This window comes from Stegodyphus dumicola, chromosome 7 (genome assembly GCF_044657685.1).
Source record: "Stegodyphus dumicola isolate Sdum_Otavi_A_Nest chromosome 7, ASM4465768v1".
Taxonomy (NCBI): domain Eukaryota; kingdom Metazoa; phylum Arthropoda; class Arachnida; order Araneae; family Eresidae; genus Stegodyphus; species Stegodyphus dumicola.
In genome coordinates this window covers 187427868-187447790 of record NC_140774.1, presented here as the reverse complement: position 1 = coordinate 187447790, position 19923 = coordinate 187427868, and the positions used below count along the sequence as shown (strand labels likewise).

The following is a 19923-nucleotide window of genomic DNA, read 5'->3' as shown; positions in this document are numbered from 1 at the left end:
GTTCTGTAGAAATTTCATTTCCTTATCAAATCATTTTTGATAATTTTATTTACTAATATTTCTTTGTTTCCCTTCAAATTTTATTGATATACTTATCTCTAAAATTAAATTTTTACACTTTTCAACAATATTCCTGGAAATGTTTTAGACAATTATAGTAGTTTTTGATAGCATTATTATATTTCTCTTAGTATTTAATTCCATGCAAATAGCATACATAAAAATTAATCAACTTAAGTATGCTATTTAAGTATGTAAGAACAAATGGGGGTAGGATATATCATTTATTTAAAATTCTAAGCTATGTCTAACTAATTTATTAGATAAAGTGTTCATTTGTTCATGTTAAGGAGGAAAAAAGATTATTCTTTGTGAACGTTCCTGTCCATTAGTCAGATGCTAGTGTTTCCCAAGGGTTTTTCTGAAAAGTGTAGTAACAGCATGTCTTTCAAATTCCTTTTGGCCATTATGAGCAAGGTGCTGTGTCAGTAGCAGACAGCCAGCTACTGGTTGTCTTTGGAAAAATGTAGAAAGTTGCTCTTGTCAAAGCTGGTTGTGAGCCTGTCCACAGAGTGATAGTTATGCTCTTGAAACAGTGAGCAGGAAAAACATATGCTCTTAGCAGAGCTGGATAACACAAGAGATGAAATCTCTGTCTTTTTCACTAAGATAATGAACACACTTTGGTGCTGTGCACTTGTTCAGATTTTTTTGGGCATGTTGGAGAGACTTCCTGGACTCTCATTTACCCAAATTTTCAAGGCATCTCTGAAATGGTGAGTGCACTCTGATTGTTTTCAGGTATAATAATAATGAAAGGCCAGGGAAAATATACTTGAGAATTCCCAGGCTCCAACTTGGAACATCACCTGGAGGTTTACATTTGCAGGGTGGTCGGCAATAGGTACTCCAAGATTTGGATATGAAACGGATTTACAAGTGCTGTCTATATTAATGTATATTTAAAGTCGTTATGCTGATTCTTGTTGCTTATTGTTAGCTGCTTTATCATTTGGTTCTCAGATATGTTCTTTTGCCATATATATTTTTTAAATGATCACAACAATTGGTGACAGAATAACTGATTTAAATGCATATACTAAATTCACAAGAGAAAGGAGTCAGATGGTCTATATACAGGCTAGATTTTATTCTTGTGATCATATTTCTTGTGACCATTTTCTTATTTCATATATGGGAATATTGACGACAAAGTTTTCACGTCACTGCAGGAATTAAAACTAGCAATCAATCTTTTGATTAAATCTACAAATTCTGACAGCATAATTACTGCATTAAAGTCAGAATCTATACTTCTATAATCAGCGAATGTACACATAAAAGATGTACATTAACTTTCCTTTATTTTTGGACTAATTAAAATAAATCTGATTTAATTTTATCGTGTTTAGAACTTCAGTCATTAACTTTCTATAATGTTATATGAGCTACCATATAATTACAGCTGCATTTATAAATTACACAGCTGCACTATGCAAAAAAATATCTTGCCACATTTTGAATGATCTATACCTATATATCAGATGTAGAAATAAAGATAATGCATTCAAAAATAAATAAATAAAACAAAATTAAACAAATACAGCAAAATAAATATGAAAATACAAATATGCAATATTTTAGCAAACTCAGGTTAAATAGGTTAAGATTAGTTTATGCAAGTGTTAAGGACATAGAAATTTTTTAGAAAATAAGGGAGTTATATGCTAATAATAACGAAATACTTAGAGGAAAATAAATGGAAAATGTTCTTACATTAGCTGTTTGCAAGCCATCATTTAAACAGACTTGCCTGGAAGAGTATAGATCTTGGTGACTTCCTAATATGAGAAATAAAACATCATCTGGAACGAATTGCTATGCATAAGGAAAAAGTAAAAGCAATATTAAAATTTTTATAAGCAGTGTGCAGATATTCTGTTAATGTATTTAGTTTTCCTTTTTAAATCAGTATGTATAGATATTATATGAGTTGAATACACAAACAATAAAATAAATTAATTTTTCTTACTGTATATGATTTAACATGTTTTACTGCTGTAAACTGTGACTTAACCTTTTTGTCGACTTTAGCAGTATGGTCCTTAAGTTTTTTGGAATCGATTTTTGGTCCTTAAAAGTCTTTAATTTCTGCCAAAAATTGGCAGAAGGTCCGTAATTTTAATCATCTGAAATTTCTGTCTGTTTTTACGACTGCCATTTTGAGTATGAATTAGCATTTTGCAGGAATATTTTTGATGATTCACTGACAAATATGGTTATTTTTTAATGGGTTCATAGGTAATAATTTACTCCTATTTGTAATATACATGATAGGATACTCGAGTTTCTGAGACAGAAGTGAAACAAGCATTTTGAAATTATTTCATTTTTTGTAATGAAGAGCTCTTAAACAACTTTCCGTTTTGGGGGATGTGAATTCAAAAGAATTAAACAGTTATAAATTTGGTAATTTTAAGATCGGTTTCTATAGAAAATTTTTAATTCTGAAATCTGGGATTTTTTGACGATTTTTTTAGAACATTGATAAATTTCAATAAAATAAGGGTCATATATTGGAATTATATTTAAAAAATAACATTAAAATAAAGCATTTTTATTTTTCACTGTCATATTATAAAGTTCCATTTTTGCCCCATATTATACAATGTTTTAAATCTGAAAAATAAGCAAAATATAATGCTATAAAACACAATTTACAAAACAGTTTTTAGCAGAAGCAAAATAGCTAGATAATTAATTTAAAATGTTTTTAAATTTTTTTTTATGGTAAGAGTTTTTCCCATTTCTCAGAATGTTCAGAATTCTCAGAATATGCATCAGTTTTCTCTATAAAATAATTTAACACTTTTTCCCTCAGATTTTTCCCCTCCTCCCCCCAAAACATTTCTGGCTTTTTGCTGTTACAGAATTGGTAGGAGTAAATTTTTTTTAGGATTTTAGACATTGCAGCTTAGAAAGTTTAGCTTTTTACATATTTAGTTCCTTTCTTCAATATGTTTCCTTTCACAAATTTTTTTGTGAAAAAATTTTCACAAATTTTTTTCCTTTTGAAGCCATGATTCTAAAAAATTCCAGAAAAATGTGACAAAATGAAAAATGTCTCCATGGTAGTAACACACAATTTCTTATTTTTGGAGAACATCTGTACGAATAATGAAAACATAATAATTGAATGTTTTCCTTCTGATACTAGAATCACTTTAGTAACATTTTTATCTTCCCTTTATTTTCTCTACTTTTCACTAGACACAAGCATAGAAAATATCAAAAATGCTTCTAATCTTACATGGGCAGGCATTATAGAAAGAAATTTTTTTATTAATAAAGAAATTGAAAGCTGACAATTCAAAAGATTCATCTAATATGTCTTTTAATGCATCATGCACAGGGCTGGTGCTATGCATTTTGCCACCTGACGCAGTCTCTGTGGACCCTAAATTCGGCTGCCTTTCTAAATTTTGCTTCCAGTGCGTGCTCTAAATTCTTAAAATTTTGCCATTTCTAGACTTTGTTGCTTGGTGTGTCACTAAATTCTAAAAATTATGCCACACCAGCTCTGTGACCGAACCTTACCATATGTATTTCATATTTCTTCCAAATGTTCGTATTACTAAAAAAATAAAATTAGCAGCTTTTCCCATACATTCTAAATGTATTTAGTCTTTTAGAATAACAGTAATCTTTAATTAAATAAAAAAAATTTGTGAAAGGAAACATATTGAAGAAAGGAACTAAATATGTAAAGAGAAAGAAAATTATTCTTCAAAGATATATTTAGTTATTATTATGTAAATTACCCAGTTGTTTACAATTTCAGCCTTTACTACAATTTCCCATTTCTATTTCCTCACCATAATGCAAATCACTTAGACAGTTTTTAAACTGAGGTTTTTGGAGTGTAAGACAAGAGTGTGTTTCTGACCTCCACTTGTTCCCTGCTTTAGTTCCTGTCAGCTCTGATAATTTGTAATTATTAGTCTTTCCATTACCACTGCCGAAATTTGAGTTTATTATGATGATAAAGTTACTGAATCACATTAAACTGAAATTAAATTGTACAGTCTTTGACCACTAGTCCATATTTTTAGTTTGAATTTGACTCTTCTTGTTTAATTACATCACCATGAGCTGTAATTGATTTCGTTAGCATAAGAACATGCCTTTATGTTCTTCTAAAATAAGAAGCTTATTTAAACCTCTGATTTATAGTTATTTTGAGACATGGCGATAATTTGTTTCACATCTGTCGAGGAGGGGGGGTGGACTATTAAACTTTTACCAGATCAAGTAAACCATCATAGGATACTACTTACTATTTACTAAACCTCTAGACTGACCAAGTATGTGACAAAATGAGACATTAAAAAAAAAAAAAAAAAAAAAAAAAAGAAGAAGAAGAAGCTAACTGTTAGTAAAACGTAACTGAAATGTCACTTATCTTCTTTCAAATATGTGCAGTTATTATAAGTTAAAATATTTAATGCTATTTGATAATTTTCATAAAGTATATTTTATTCTGAAACGTATTAATAATTATGTTAAGTGATGTTTAATAAAAGTTCATCCTACTTACGGATCTCTTTTATTTTTAGGTATATATAATATTTTTAATTGAATTTATTCAGTTCTCATTTGCTCTTAGGCCCTTAATTTTTTTCATTAATAGTCCTTAAAAGTGCTTAATTTCCATGTGCAGATATGTGTACGAACCCTGCTTTAAGCGACTTATTGCTTTGTCTAAAATTAGAGGACAGACGCTTGAGAAGAGTGTAAAAGATCCTTTTTATTTTAAACTTTAACAGATGAACAGAAGAGATGGTACTTTTCCATTTTGTCAGTGCAAATCTCCCCAAGCAGACTTTGTTGGCGACAGCATACAGTATACACATAAAAAATTTTAGTTCTAAGAAGTTTTTATTTTGAAGGCATAAGCATATTAATGAGATTTAAAATTTTGTAAAAAGACAATAAATTTGTAAAAAGACTTGAATTTAAGAATTTACTATGCTATCATGGTTCAACATCCTGATTCGCTGGTTCGTAACATGTGACCCCAAGTGATCTCATCTCATGTAAACTACGCTACAAAAATATAATTCTCTCAGTAATTATCTACATTAATTTCATGTTAAATCTTAATTTGGAATACAAGTTTAAATGCAAGAATTATTTCAATTCGTATGAATAGCTTACTCAGAAATTATGTAAAACCCCAGTGCTTTACTTCACTAATGCATTCTCATTAGAATTGATGAACTTAACCCTTAATTTTGCCTTTCCTATATTTTCGCCTTCAGGTGAGAGATGTGATTGCACCCTAATTGACTTAATTACCACAAGGTCTTAGGGTATAAAATTTAACTATCTTTGTAAAAATTCTATGTAATTGTATGCCAGTATTGAAAGAAACAATCAATCTGATAAGAAATGGCTGCGACTTGTTTTGAAAATGAAGCGTACAACGTTACCAGCGAGGATATTCCATTTGGCATCAGCTGTACCATTATTGGCGACTTTATCGTTTGCACCGGCAAAATGGAAAAGTACCGAAGAGACTCCTGGTGCTTATAAATTTGCCAACATTTATAGTGAGGGCCACCCAGATGTTACAGTGGTTACAAGAGCCTGCTGGGATACCAAACAACCCCGGTTCAAATCCTGGAGAAGGCATAGGTCCCTTCATAGGGAGGAGGTAATGGTGGCCACTTCCATAATAAAATGACTACCACTTCCAGCCTTTGTAGTGGAAAAAGCCTAGAAATGGCTAGTGCCCACCATGTATATACATATATGTGTCCGTGCGTGGCGAGAACTCAGAATGGAAATTCAAAAGTAAATCTAACTTAAATACTAATAGCAAAAGGCTTACACAGAGTAATTTAATTGTGAAGTTGGCTCGGAATTCACTGAATTTAACTATCAGCAAGTAGTAATGCCAAAGACAGGAACTCTTATCTAGATAATGTGGCCTTTTAGTGGCAGAACTTGCTCTGACTTGGACAATCTTAAACCCTCACTTAAATACAAGTGAGCTAATTTGCATTCTGGTGGGAAAGCAGACAGACAGAAGTGATAGTAAAGATTCCAAACATAAAATAACTGCTACATAAATTACATAAACTTCAAAAGGTATATATGATTAAATAATATATGTTGGCTTGTTAAATTTTTCATTTCTTTAAGTAGGTGTTACAGGCCATCGAATATATTTCAGAATAGAAATCAAAATTATATCGATATATAAGCAGTATAATAAATGAAGTGACTAGGCAACTTTGTGCTGAAAAACAGATCGACATCCAGTCGAACCTCTCTTAACAGATACTCCACTTCTATGAATATTTCTCAATAATGGGCATTCATGTGGAAATAGAAGTAATTGTCCATAAAGATGCAAACCAATGTAATTTTATTAAGTAAAAAGCTTGATCCCACGAATTTCCGCTAATGGAAGGCTCAAATTTGCTTTGACAATATGAATTAACTTTTGGCTTAGAGGTAAAATACAAAAATCGGATGTGTACACCATATGACTTCCTTGTACGGCATATTAAATTATACGCATTTTTTCTTGCATTTCATTTAAACTTATTGGATTGAATTAAATCTACTTCGCCGACAGCGCATAAGCCACAATAGAATAACAGCATTTTTTAAAATTCACTCTATTTCTTTACCATAGTGACACTCTGGTGCTAGGTTCACTTAACAGTATTATATTTCGTTCATATTATATAACTCAGAATGCACAAAATTTATATCACTTAAAGAATTATCTAATCATTGTCACATGTTCTATTCAAATACCATAATAAAGCTAGAATGATGTATAAAAGAAATTAAGCAAACAAAACACAAAAGAAACAGTTTTTCACAAACGATTGAGTACTTCTCATTCAATTAATTCAGTTCTCACTTCGCGACAAGACAAAAATACATAAAAACTCAAAATACCTGTATTAAAAATTACGAAGTAAATCTTAAACACTTATTTCCTCGAAAAATTTCCAGAAAGGATTAAGCATGATTTAATTTGCAATAATAAGTGAAGGCATTATCTTTGTTGTTGTGAAGCTAAGTCTCTCTAGATTGGCAACAAATCCACTTTCATGCTGTTTCAAATGTAAACAATCAATGGCCACCATCAAAAAATTTATTAGGCTTAGTGGCACTTGAACAACTTTAAAATTGGTGATAATTCTAAAAGTATTGCATACAGATTTACTAAAGGCATAAAAATCTTAACCGGAAGATAAGAAAAACATAATTCAATCATTTTTAAAGCAAAAAAAATGTACAATTTACAAACATATAAGAGTAAAGAAACTGAGATTACTGAGCCGGGTAACAGAGTGGATATATATATAAATATATTTATACACATTTGGTGCAGCTGATCGCAACCAAAATATGAGGTGCACATCTACATGTTATAGCAGTCCTATATACAAAATTTCAACGTTCTGAGGCTACTCGTTTTTGAGTTATGCGAGATACGTACATACGTTCGTACAGACACCACAAAAAATTCTCTTCAGAATTCATTTTAAAGCAGTTTTATAATTTTTTGGGAAGAAAAGAGTCCTTTATTCTGTCCTTACGTAAAGATATCATGCAAAAACATTGTTAAATTGCATTCGATAGCAGTAAAAATGGATATTTTCGTTGAAATATGTTACCTGAAACTTTGCGCGATTACAATACTTTCTTTTTACTTCGTGCAAGGAAGTAAAAATACAACTCTATTATTACAACTATGACTTCAAAAATGTGAATGACGTTCATTGGCTTTTATCATTGTCTAATGGCATTGTCTTGTCCAAAGGTAGTAATCACACCTCTGCCATGTCCATGACCTTCCTGTTCATAAATGAGCAAGTGTCAGAACATGATTTGCTGCACAGAAGCCAAATATTGTGAAGTGCAGGCATCAACATGTTTGGTCTGTTTTCAGAGTGAGCACTAATTAGAAGCTGGACTGACTATAATTAAATACATTAAAAAATTTAAAGTGATATAAATGTATCAATTGTGATTTACTCTTTTATGAATCTAATGCATGCACAAAGATCAGCATTCAGAATTATGAAATTCCGTGCTTCTACATTTTTGTAAGCTCCTTTTTAATTTATAAGTTAAAAAATTACAAATTATACTAAACTTTATGCAGATGAGTGTATTAGAGCTTATCTAACTTACCTTAATTTGAGTGATCCATTCTGGAATTCTTTTAAAAGAATTTAAATTTGTGATGTCATACACCACAATCACACCATCAACTTTCTCTACATCATTGCAATCTTCAATCCTACCAAAAAATAGAAATTTATAACGAAACACAATTAAATTTAGATAATGGAAATGGAATAAATGTTCTTCGCATGCTAGTATATTTTGACGCATTAAAAAATAAATAGTATCCTGAAATGGTATAGTCAGTTCTAGGCATCTAAAACGAAAAAGTATAAACATGAAACTTTTAATTCTTACCATTAGTCAATTTTAATCCGCTTCTCTTAAACACATGAAATGCACAGTTTTATGAATTTTTATTCCCCCCCCCAAAAAAAAAATCCTCCCCCAGTAAGAAGCAAACTGTTAGAAAATTAAGAAATGCCAACTTAACTAAAAGAATTGCTTTTACATTAGATTCTTTGATGTCTGCAGTGGTAAGAATATGATGCAGAACAGCAGTAAGAACGAAGATACTAATGCTATATAGTGATAACTAAGACTTATAGAACAGCAGCAAGAATGAAAATACTAATGCTATATAGTGATAACTAAGACTTATATGTGGCAAACAGTAAGGTCTTAGATTTGATACTCAAAGAAAACCTAATTGATATTTCCAGATTTCTAACCACGAAATGCCCGAATTGAAATAGGTGGTTCTCAAACTAAAACGAGTTAGATGATAACTCATCACCAAAGTGAATTTGCATGAATAAGACACTGTTCGTCCTTTGAAGTCACTATTTAAGTTGGGAAAAGAATGTAAGGAAATTAAGCCATTGCTTGTCCACGTAAGCTAATAATACAACTGTCATATTCAAAGCTTGTAATACATTGGTAATGCTGTCAGTATATTCAGCTAGGAGCTGGAATATCTCATCTTTAATTCCTGACTAGGATGAGTTGATTTTTCCAGATGCCATAATATAAAATTGCTTAAAACTATAAATTCAAAAATCTCTTTCTCACATAATCAGCATTAGAAATGTTTTCCATCTGAACACTGCCTAAATGGTTGTCAAATTCAAGGAATGTTTATAGCTTCATGTACTGTTTCTCAAAAATATTCTTCTTAAGTTTGTTACTGTGGCTACAAAGTTGTTATAAACTTAACCAAAATTATTTTATACCTAGGTATTTTAGATTAGATATTTTAGAAGGTAAATTGAAACTAATTAGTAAATATATTTAATTTTCACTCTGTCTTGAGTGCTTTGATTTTATAAGCATAAACAAGATCACGTCAGATCAAGATATATATATTAGCTGAATGATTCACTCAAGGTGAAGTTAAGTCTTGCGGTTTCATGCTCTAGTGATATTAGCTAAAAAGAGGCCTTACAGTTTATAAGCAGTAATGTTTATACTAATAGAAAATCAATAGTCAGGTGTATCTGAGTTCCAGGTTCTTATCAGAATTAATTTGATTCAATGCTTTAAGCTTTGTGTCAAGTTAAATCATGTCCCATCAGTACCACTTGTTAGGTTTCTGGTAAGGTATTATGCAAGTTTTAATCCTACTCTACCAAGACAGTGGGGGAAAATAATTTGAATATTCATTTAGCTGTGTTTGTAACTGAATTAGTTAAGAGGCCGATAACTCGCTATTTTGATCACAGGATGAGTCAGCAATTGGTTTAATTCAGAAGGCTATATATAAACTTATGAACATTCTTTGCAATCCCTCCCAAAAAAAATTATGAAAGGGTTCAGATTTTAATGGTCACTCAAAAGGGCTCATTTAAAGTTTAATATGATTTATTAGTAAAGATTATTAACTGAGATGGTCAGGTGGAGTAGTGAAACATTTATAGGATAACAGATGAATATTTCTTAGGCAAATATGGGAACGTTATATAGCTTCTGCATATTTGGAAAAGGGAAAAAATATATATAATGCATTTCTATAACTATATCTATAATATATATAATGTTTCTAATATGATATAACATGAATTAAATGCATTTTCATTTAAGTCATTAATATTTAAAAGAAAAAAAAAAAAAAAAAAAAACTTAAGAACTGCATCTATTGCTTTTAAATAACTTAATTTGTTAATAACAGGCAGATTAAATTTGAAAGATAAATATCTTACATTTTGCTGATTGGCAACAGACTCGAATGAAAAGTTAAAACAATGCATTAAAGGGGAAACACAATGCAGAACTGTGCTTTGAGAATAACAGTTCTTTTGGACTAAAAAGTAACACTGCTGTTTGGTCAAATGGTATGTTAATTTTTTTCTGCAAACTCAGAATGTTTCTTCTATACAACTTCCTTTTACACTAAAATAACTCACGACATAACCTAAAATTGCTTAATTCATTTTCAAAAATAAGATACACATTTGTGCCATACCTTCAGTCCAAGGTGTCTCAAACAGAACTATCCCGCCGCCAGATTAGAACTATCATTTACTTTTAGTTCTGTTGCAAAAGGTCAACTACAGAATGTCACAAAATCATGTATACAGCTTTAGGTACTAATGTTATATGACACTGTGAAGGTTTGGTACCAAAGTTCACAAACAAGGACTATGACATTCAAGAAGCAGAGCACTCTGGATGGCCTACTGATGTTGATAAGGCTGGCCTGCGAAAACTTGTGAAAGATCAGTATGCAACTACTCGAGAGCTTGCTAAGGAGTTAGAAGTTACTGCTATGTCCATCAGTCATGCTATGCATTGCATAAACTTGACGTACAAGTTCAATCGCTGGGTGCTGCATGAGCTGACTCGAGCAGATAAGGACAGATGTATTCAGGCCTGCACTAATCTGCTCAAATTATCAACACATGGATAAAATCCTGGATTAGATCATCACTTATGATGAAAATTGGATTTACTTCAACAACATAGGCTGAAAAGGGAGTTGGTCTGTGCCCAGTAAGCCCGTCGGCAATGTTGCAAAGCACAATTTGACTAACAGAAAGATCAGATGACTAACAGATGCTTTATACCTGGTAGGATTGCCATGGTATTATCCACAAAGAGTATCTGGGGGAAGGTAAAACACTTGACAGTAAGGAGTACAGTGAGATGCTGTCCGTGTTGATACTGCTATCGAGGAAAAACATCGAACTAAGTTCCGGTGCAAAAAGGTAACATTACATCAAAGTAATGTAAGACCACATGTGTCTGCATTTACCAGCTCTGCATTTACTCATATGAGGTCTTTTGCCACACCTACCATATAGCCCTGGCATCTCTACTTCACACTACTAGCTTTTTTCACACCTACAGCTACATCTTGCTGGTGCTATCTTCCATTCTGCACAGGACATCCAGAATGAGGTTGATCTGTTTTTGAACTCAGAGCACACCAAATTTCTGGGCCAAAGGCTTTGAAAAATTACCAAAACATTGGCAGAAAATCAAAGATTTGGGCAGTTACTACTACCTGCACTAAAGGTATCGCTTTCATTTTTTTTCCCCCTAACTTTATTAAGAACCTTTTTTTTTTGGCAGAAAAAAGTTTGTTACAACTAGATACATTAATTAATTTGAATACTGGTGAATGAGAACAAAAGTAGAAGTGGTAGTAACAAAATACTATAGTAACTGGGTTAATCAACATGAAACCCTGAACTCTTTCAACTCAGTATTGCAAGGATCTAATTGCCAAGAAATTTGCCTACCATTCAAAACTAATTAAAAATTTTCTTTTAGATTTATTCTTACCATGCGCGTTATACTGTTGCTTAGTTCCTTTGTAAACTTCAACGAAAAAAAGAAAATTTAATAAATAAATAAATATGGAACTATATACACTCACGTCCATAAATTAAGGATAATGTGGAGTCATGTGAAAATCGAACTCTAAAATAAATATATCACACGTAAAATGACTACACACATCTTCAAGAATGACATGCAAATTTCAGGAAGTAACCAGATGACACCTATGGTGCGTCACAATGACGAGAGTGTAAGAGAGTGATATATAAGGAATACAGACAAAGAAGTAAAATTGTTCGCAGGCGCTTTATAAGCATTTCAGTTCAATAACCGAATAGTTATGATACAAAGAACGCATTTGGATGATTTTTTACATGGTAGAATTATCGGCCGTCTGGAATGTGGGCGTAACCAACTGGAAGTATCAGAGGAACTTAGAATTGCCCAGAGTGTCATCTCCAGGCTTTGGCAAAGATTCCAAGATGATGGTAATGTGAGTAGACGTTACAGCACAGGTCGCCCCAGAGTTACAACGCCGAATGAGGACCGGTATTTGGCAGTTACTGCCAAAAGAAGAGGCGGAGCCCAGCCTCAGACCTGTCTAGTCAGCTCTCTTCAGCCACTGGTACGACAATTTCAAGGCAGACCGTGTACAGACGCTTAGGGCAGATTGGTCTATATGCTCGTAGACCTGTCAGATGTGTTCCACTTACTGCAGTTCACTGTCGCCTGTGGTTAGCCTGGAGTAGAGAGATGCATGGTGGACACCGCAACAGTGGGCTTGTGTGATGTTTTCCGACGAGTCCAGGTTTAGCTTTCAGTCTGATTCTCACCGGACTTTCATATGGAGAGCTCCAGGTACCCGTTACCACCAAGAAAACATCATTGAACGACACCGTTACGGTGGTGCAGGAGTGCTCGTTTGGGGTGGAATTATTGTGAGTTCCAGAACTGACCTGCATGTTCAAATTGGAACCATGATAAGCCAAATCTATCAGGATGTCATTCTGGAACATGTACGTTTGTTTCGGGGCGCCATGGGTGCACAATTTGTGTTTATGAATGGCAACGTCCGTCCTCACTGTGCAAACATCGTAAGCGAATGCCTTCAATCGGAGGATATCACCTGTATGGACTGGCCAGCATTCTCACCGGACTTGAATCCAGTTCAGCACGTGTGGGACATGCTTGGCCGACTAGTTGCAGCCCGTCAACCTCCTCTTACATGTCTACCGGAACTTCGGAGAGCATTGCTTTTTGAGTGGTGTAATATCCCCCAAGATCAGATCGATAATTTGATACTCAGCATGCCTAGACATTGTACGGACTGTATTGCATCGTCTGGGAGACATACAATGTATTAACAATCATACCAACCATGTAATATTGGTTTTTTGTAAGTAGGTTTTTTTTTGTAGTTTGCTCCAGGGAGAAAAAATCGCTAATTTTTTTAATAATATCAAACATATAGCATCTTTTTTTGTGCTTTACCTTTTGTTTAATAAATAAGCTTTACAAATAAGTCAAATTTGTTTTGCTTCTAACTCTTCCTTTGCCTGATTTTGCATTATCCTTACTTTATGGACGTGAGTGTAGTTTGGAAAATGTTTTTAGTCTAAAAACTTATTTTTAAAGGTATTATACATATTAAAAATGCCATTTCAAGAAAAATGCATATCCTTACAGTAGAGTGCAAGTGCTCCAGCGATTTTCCGAACATTCTCAAAAACCTGGATCTAGTCGGACTTTGAGGTATCTTGCAGAATACATATTTCAAGAAAACTGGACTCATTCTGTAATCCACAAACAATCACTGAGAATCTACAGAATATCTATTGGCTATTGCATTCAATAACAAAAGTTTTTTTTTTTTTTTTTTTTTTTTGAACAGATTTGATTTTAAGGAAATTTAATAAGTAGGTAGAAGATTATTTTTAAGAAAGGAATATACATATATCTCCTATGTTTCAAAGGATATTTCAAAGCAAAAAAAGTATTACATTGGTTTTGAATTAATTTTCTTTTATAAGAAACATTTTACAAGTAATTATTTTGATGTGTAGGGGAACTAATTAAAACAGTTGTTTCTGTTTGACTTAATAGCATAAAATACCTTTTATATCCACTACTAGAGTCCCATAATTCAACCAGCAATTCTTGACCATTCATTTGGAATGTCTTCAGTTCCATATTCCACCTTACTAAAGCAATTTTAATAGAATTTTTTTAATAAAATTTTTATTTTTTGTAGAAATGAAATTAAAACTAATTTAATACAAATAAAAATAATAACAACAATATAATAAAATAAATATATACATTTAAAATATACAACAAGCAGAGAGGGGTGGAAACATAAGAAGTTTTCATAAATTGGGGAAAAGAAAAACAGGCCCTGAAAAGTAAAATTATTGTAGCTGTATGATAGACGACTCATATAAAATAGTACTAGTTCATAGGTACAGTAACCAGATATTCTTTATTTAAAATCAATGCTTTGTTTTTCTACTTCTGGTATCCGTGGCAGGATTACATCATAGTAAAATATTTTATTATTTGCAAATATCTGTAACATATGCACATATTTAATGTACATTACTTGCATTGATTAATGCTAAATTATTATTGCATTAAGGAAGTGTTCTTATTTAAAAAACCTCAAGCAAGGATAATTTTTCATAGATTTTTATGAAAAATTAATGTAAAACTGAGTTTTTTTTTACACTAATTATTTTTAAAATTTTATTTTGAATATTTTTTCTAAAATTACAAAATTATAACAGTTCAGCTCTTCAGACTATATTCAGTAGCCATGAAGGCAACCATACTTGCAGGTCATATTTAAATCTCAAGTGTGTGATGTTATCGTCATGCGATGATTTGTAGGAATTTATTTTTTACCACGATATTTTTAACCCTCTGAGCGTTATGGGTTTAGCCCTGAAATTTCAAAGTTCCTCAAAATGTCATGAATAAGTGATATTTTCTTGATTTTAATTAAAAAATTACTCTTTCATTTTGTACCTGATTCCTTTTCTTCCAATATACATCCAAACTGAAATCAGATACATTAAAAGCTAGCAGAAATTTTCATGTATAATGAATGTGGAAGGCAACCTTCTGTACGGAATTTTCCCGCCTTAACGCTGAGAGGGTTAAACTGTAAAGTTTTTCAGCCACTTTATTTTTGATGACGATATTTTGTACCACTATGTTTTTGCCTTGCGTTGTTTTCTCCGCGACATTTTTCTACGATGTTTTCGGCAGACACCATGTCAAGAGGTGAAAAGATGTTGCAAAAGATTACCTTTTAATAAAAAATTATCCTCCACAAACCAGATTGGTGTTACCAAAACTTCTGATTCATGTAATTTTTTCACACTACTTTATAAGCAGTATTAATGTTTTTAATTTTTGAAATCTTAGTCTGACAAGGTAATAATTTATGTAACCAAACTTCTTAATTAATGAAGTTGCATCCAGTAAAAAGCTTCATTAAATTAAATTATATTCAATTGCAGTTTCAGTGAAATTTTAAACAATAGTAGATCATTTACTGGTTTTGACATTTTAAAACATTGTAAATATAAATAATATTTATTGAAATATAAATCACATTTGAATACAGAAATGTATACAGTTTTATGTGCATCCATGCCACCCAAGTGGTGGTAAGAATTAATTTAGGCAGAACTTAGACATGCCACCTGAGTGGTGGAATTAATTAATTTAAATTAATAGATTAGATTAGATAGAACAAAAGGAAAAAAATCTGTAATCTTGGATTTTAATAGAATGCAGAAAAAAAAATCTGTAATTTTATCTGGATAGCTCATTTGAGACAATTTTTATAATCATATATTTTTCAAACCTTTTTAGGGCATGAAATCAATGTTCAATCTTCAGATTGAAGCCTCTCGTAATTGCAGTAAAGGCATTAACAATTTCATCCAAATAGATGGCCTTAAAAATCCTATTTCTATTTTTATCTTCTAATCTTCATCCTTATTTTCAGATGTTTTATTAGAATTCTGAACAGTGTCCAGACAAACTGCATTTGTCCGATTTTTCTCGAAATCACAACAAACTAGGCACACAGGTGTTTAACACCATTTCCACCATTACTTTGAGGAACAACCAAAACTGATATTATGTGATATAAATTGTATTGTAACAAATTAAAAAGCTCATTGCAAGAAATTATAATGTGAATGTAATAAGAAATTTTATTAGGTCATGTGATTTGTGTTGCAAAAATTAATAATGTTAGAAAAAGTACCGTCATGTAAGTGCAAAAAGAATGTCAAATGCTCCATTTAGTATGCAAAAATTTAGAGAATCTAATAACAGCTAAAGTTTCTGCGACAGGTCAAATTGCCAGTAGAAGGCCAGTTTGTCCCCGTAGTTCTCTACAATCAAATATAGTGTGTGACGACAACACTACTTATCACCTGGTAAATTCTGGATGTTAGTTGTACTTCTACATGAAACTATTTTATGACTAAAACAGTAAATGTAGTTCTTTTTAGTGTATTGTCAATTTCTTTCTGTTGGTACACTTGATTCTGAATGTACTATGCTTTTGAATTGCTTATTTATTTCATCATTAAAAATTAAAGGAGAATGCCCAAAACTGTTAATTACTTAGACAAAATACAGAGGATAAATTGGATAGAGAGTTATCTGAAAAATGATGCATTCCATTAATTCAGAATATTATAACCATTTATTTTCTTTAGCTGAATATATATTTCAAAGCCTTCATGTATAAATTTAGCTTGAGCACCTAAAACAAATAAATTCATACATGAATTGTGCACATCTAATATTGTTAGACATTACTATAAGTGAGTTTTGATGGTTAAACTAGTTAAAAAAATCAGGTCTGTCCCACACATACCTGTTATAGAGGTTTCTTTGAATGTATCATAGATAATTCTATTAAAAATGCACGTTTTTCCTACGAAATTGTCACCTACAATCACAATCTTCAAAATCTGAACAGGCAGTTTAGAAGATTATGATCCCTACAAAAATAAAGTGTCTGTTATGCATTTAGAAAAAAACTTAGAATCCTATATACAGTACCAACCGCCTTTTAATAAAATCACTTCTGTTCTTAATATACTTGAGTTTATCAGACAGCTGAATTAACAGATAATGAGCTAATTGAAAATTGTGATAACAGCTTTAAACTCATCTAATTAGATATTAATTTGTAGTCTGTTAGCCTTTTTGAAGAAGGAAACAGAAAATATGAGCTATGCTTTCACTAGGTTTCGAACATAAGATCTTCTGATTAACTGAACAAGTTACCAATTACACAACAAAGGTAAATACTCGTAGTAAGGAAAGACAAAATCCCTTGTAAACTAATGATTAGTCTAATTATTAATACCTAATACAATAATTAATGAAATATCAAAAAATCTATTTATGCAATTTTGAAATTTTTATTTTATTTATTTACTTTGTAGGGTTATTATTTAAATCAACCAGCTATTATGATTTGGTCTTAACCTTTACTTTCTGTATTCCTCACCACAATGCAAATGAAACAGCCAATATTTAAATTGACGTTTTTTGGATTTTAAGAGAGCTTCCGAGTGAATACAATGGATTAGTTTCTTGCCAACTCTGATAGTTGTAATTATTTGGTTTGCATTCTATCGCTGCTGACACTGGTTTTGACGTTCCGGTGCACTTATTAAGCCAGCTTATGTTGTTTAGTGACTTATCCCACTTGTCTGACAGTACTATCAGAACAAGCCCACAAAATTCTTTGTGGCAAGGAGTGTAAAATTGCGCCTGTCATTGGCATGAGCCCTTGAGTACTATACAGGTGCAATATGACTTGACTCAGTTCCACCTCTAATTTTGATGCAGAGCACCCTGGGGGGGGGAAGGGTCTTAGGGTATAGCCCTATAATAAACCTGATCCGTTCAGTTACATCACTATGAGTTATGACTGATACTACTGCACAAGAGTGTGCATTTAGATTTTAAATTCTGTTAAATAAAAAACTTTCAGACACAGAGATAATTTGTTAACATCTATTAGGGTTGTTTAACTAATTAACATTATCAGATCAAGTAAAACCATAATATTTGTTTATATATTTTTAAAAAAATTGCATAATTGCACCTGATGACAATTTTTATATAAAACTTATTTAACCGTATCTGTTCCATATTGTTCATCAGTTTTTCAATTGGTCTAATACTGTCATAACAGTCTCTCTCTCTCTCTCTTTTTTTTTTTTTTTTTTTTTGCTGCCAATCTGATTTTTATATGAGAGTTTAAAAATGGCACTTTTTTCTATTGATGATACATTTATTTTCATTCTTGGAAATCTGAATGTTGATTTTATTAATCAGCAAGTTTAATAAACAGCAGGTACAGTATATCTATATAGTACACTGGTGTGCAAAAATTAAGGACGAGACGGTTATTTCAATATAACTTTGTACAAAAGCTTTCCAAATCAACACCTTTAATACCGTAAGATCCCCAATACGTAAGGACATGAGTAATGTAAGCAACACTTACTAAAAGAGAAATCAGAGGGATAAAAAGAAACTTTATTGAAAAAGTAGCATGGAGCGCAATGCGACTGAAGGCCGAAACATCCCTGTGATGGGTGTCCAGCAAGAAACATCCGGGCTTTAATAGGGGATCTGATCTCCCCTGACTGCTAGGCAGGTTTCACAGCATCTGCCCATGCTGAGAATGAGGGTGTCAATGAGTTGTTGAGGCATTGTTGCTCATTCGTCTTGCAGCGCCAATCGAAACTCCGGAATCGTTACTGGTGGTAAGGTACGAGCTGCCAAGCAATTTGGCAATTTGGCAATCCTTTCCTGAAAACTGTGGTTGAGTAGAAACTATACTGTGTAACGGAATTCCAAGAAATTAACATTCTGTTAAACAAGTTGAAGAGAACAGAGGTGATACAAAATGGTGAATGGCTCAGGCTACAGGAAGTTTGATTTTAAAAACCAAATCTTGCGAAAGTCTTTACATAATTTAGCTTTAATATGTCTCGAAAATAGTTGTTAATAAAAGAAAAGTGCCAAGTTAGTTCTACTACTATAATACATAAAATACAGAGAGATTATATACATATTTACGGAAAACGCCACATAAAAGGCATCCTTGTTTACTCGCCTTTGGGTTTAGAATAAATTTATCATATGGCTGATAACATGTAGTCCCCATGTTACACAAGCAATACACAAGCCTTTTGCAAGTTTATGGTAAAAACAATGTCATTTTGTGCCAAGGATGACGCAGATTATCAACAAGCTTGCAAAACTCAAAACTGGCCTATGCCTAGTTTATAATTTTTTGAAAAAATCTTATTAAACCTCTTTTTTGGGAGTAGGTTGAGAGGTTAATATTGTAAATTTCTTTAAAATCTGTAAATTACTGTCTTTGTAAAGTGTACTTGTAATGTGTACTATTGTAAATGTATGTTCTGCTGTAAAATAATTTGAGCATTTGAAATAATGTAATAATTATGTAAATTATGCCCTGTGCCACAACTGCTACAATATTTTACAATGTTATCTAATGTATCTTCTAAGGCCGAAAATGCACCTAATACTTTATAGTATATGCATGTATATATCGGGTGGCCATAATTAAACTGACAGTGCTCACAGTGTTCTGCAGCGCGATCTATTTGCGAGAATGACGCCACGTTTTGTAGGAAGATTAAACAAGACAGGAGACAAAGGATTCCGGAAAAAAAAAATTAGTTCCAAAAGTTACCGCTAGGAGAATATTTGGTGCTAATAGAAAATAGAGTGTTAACAAATGCAAATCAATACAGAAATTACCTTTTATTTCGCATTCAAATGAGGTTCAATGTGGCTGCCGTTGTTGTGGACCACATATTGCATTCTGTGCACAATATGCACAACAGCAGAAAGTAACATGTGTGCAGGAATCTCCAGAACAGTCCGTGATGTAGCCAGGTCCTGGAC

The 19923-nt window shown here is 32.1% G+C and overlaps 1 protein-coding gene across 2 annotated transcripts in view; it reads right to left on the bottom strand.

Annotated features, from left to right (window-relative positions):
• LOC118191954 (ras-related protein Rab-6B-like) overlaps window positions 1-19588 on the bottom strand; it is a 28242-nt gene extending 8654 nt beyond the window's left edge. For both annotated transcript variants that reach the window (XM_035362822.2, XM_035362833.2), the window contains exons 1-3: window positions 14051-19588; window positions 8224-8332; window positions 1777-1878 (exon numbers count right to left, since the gene is read on the bottom strand). In XM_035362822.2, the coding sequence (XP_035218713.1) occupies window positions 1777-1878; window positions 8224-8332; window positions 14051-14127 (288 nt within the window). In that variant the 5' untranslated portion in view covers window positions 14128-19588. The remainder of the gene's footprint in view (window positions 1-1776; window positions 1879-8223; window positions 8333-14050) is intronic.
• Window positions 19589-19923: the final 335 nt, after the last annotated feature.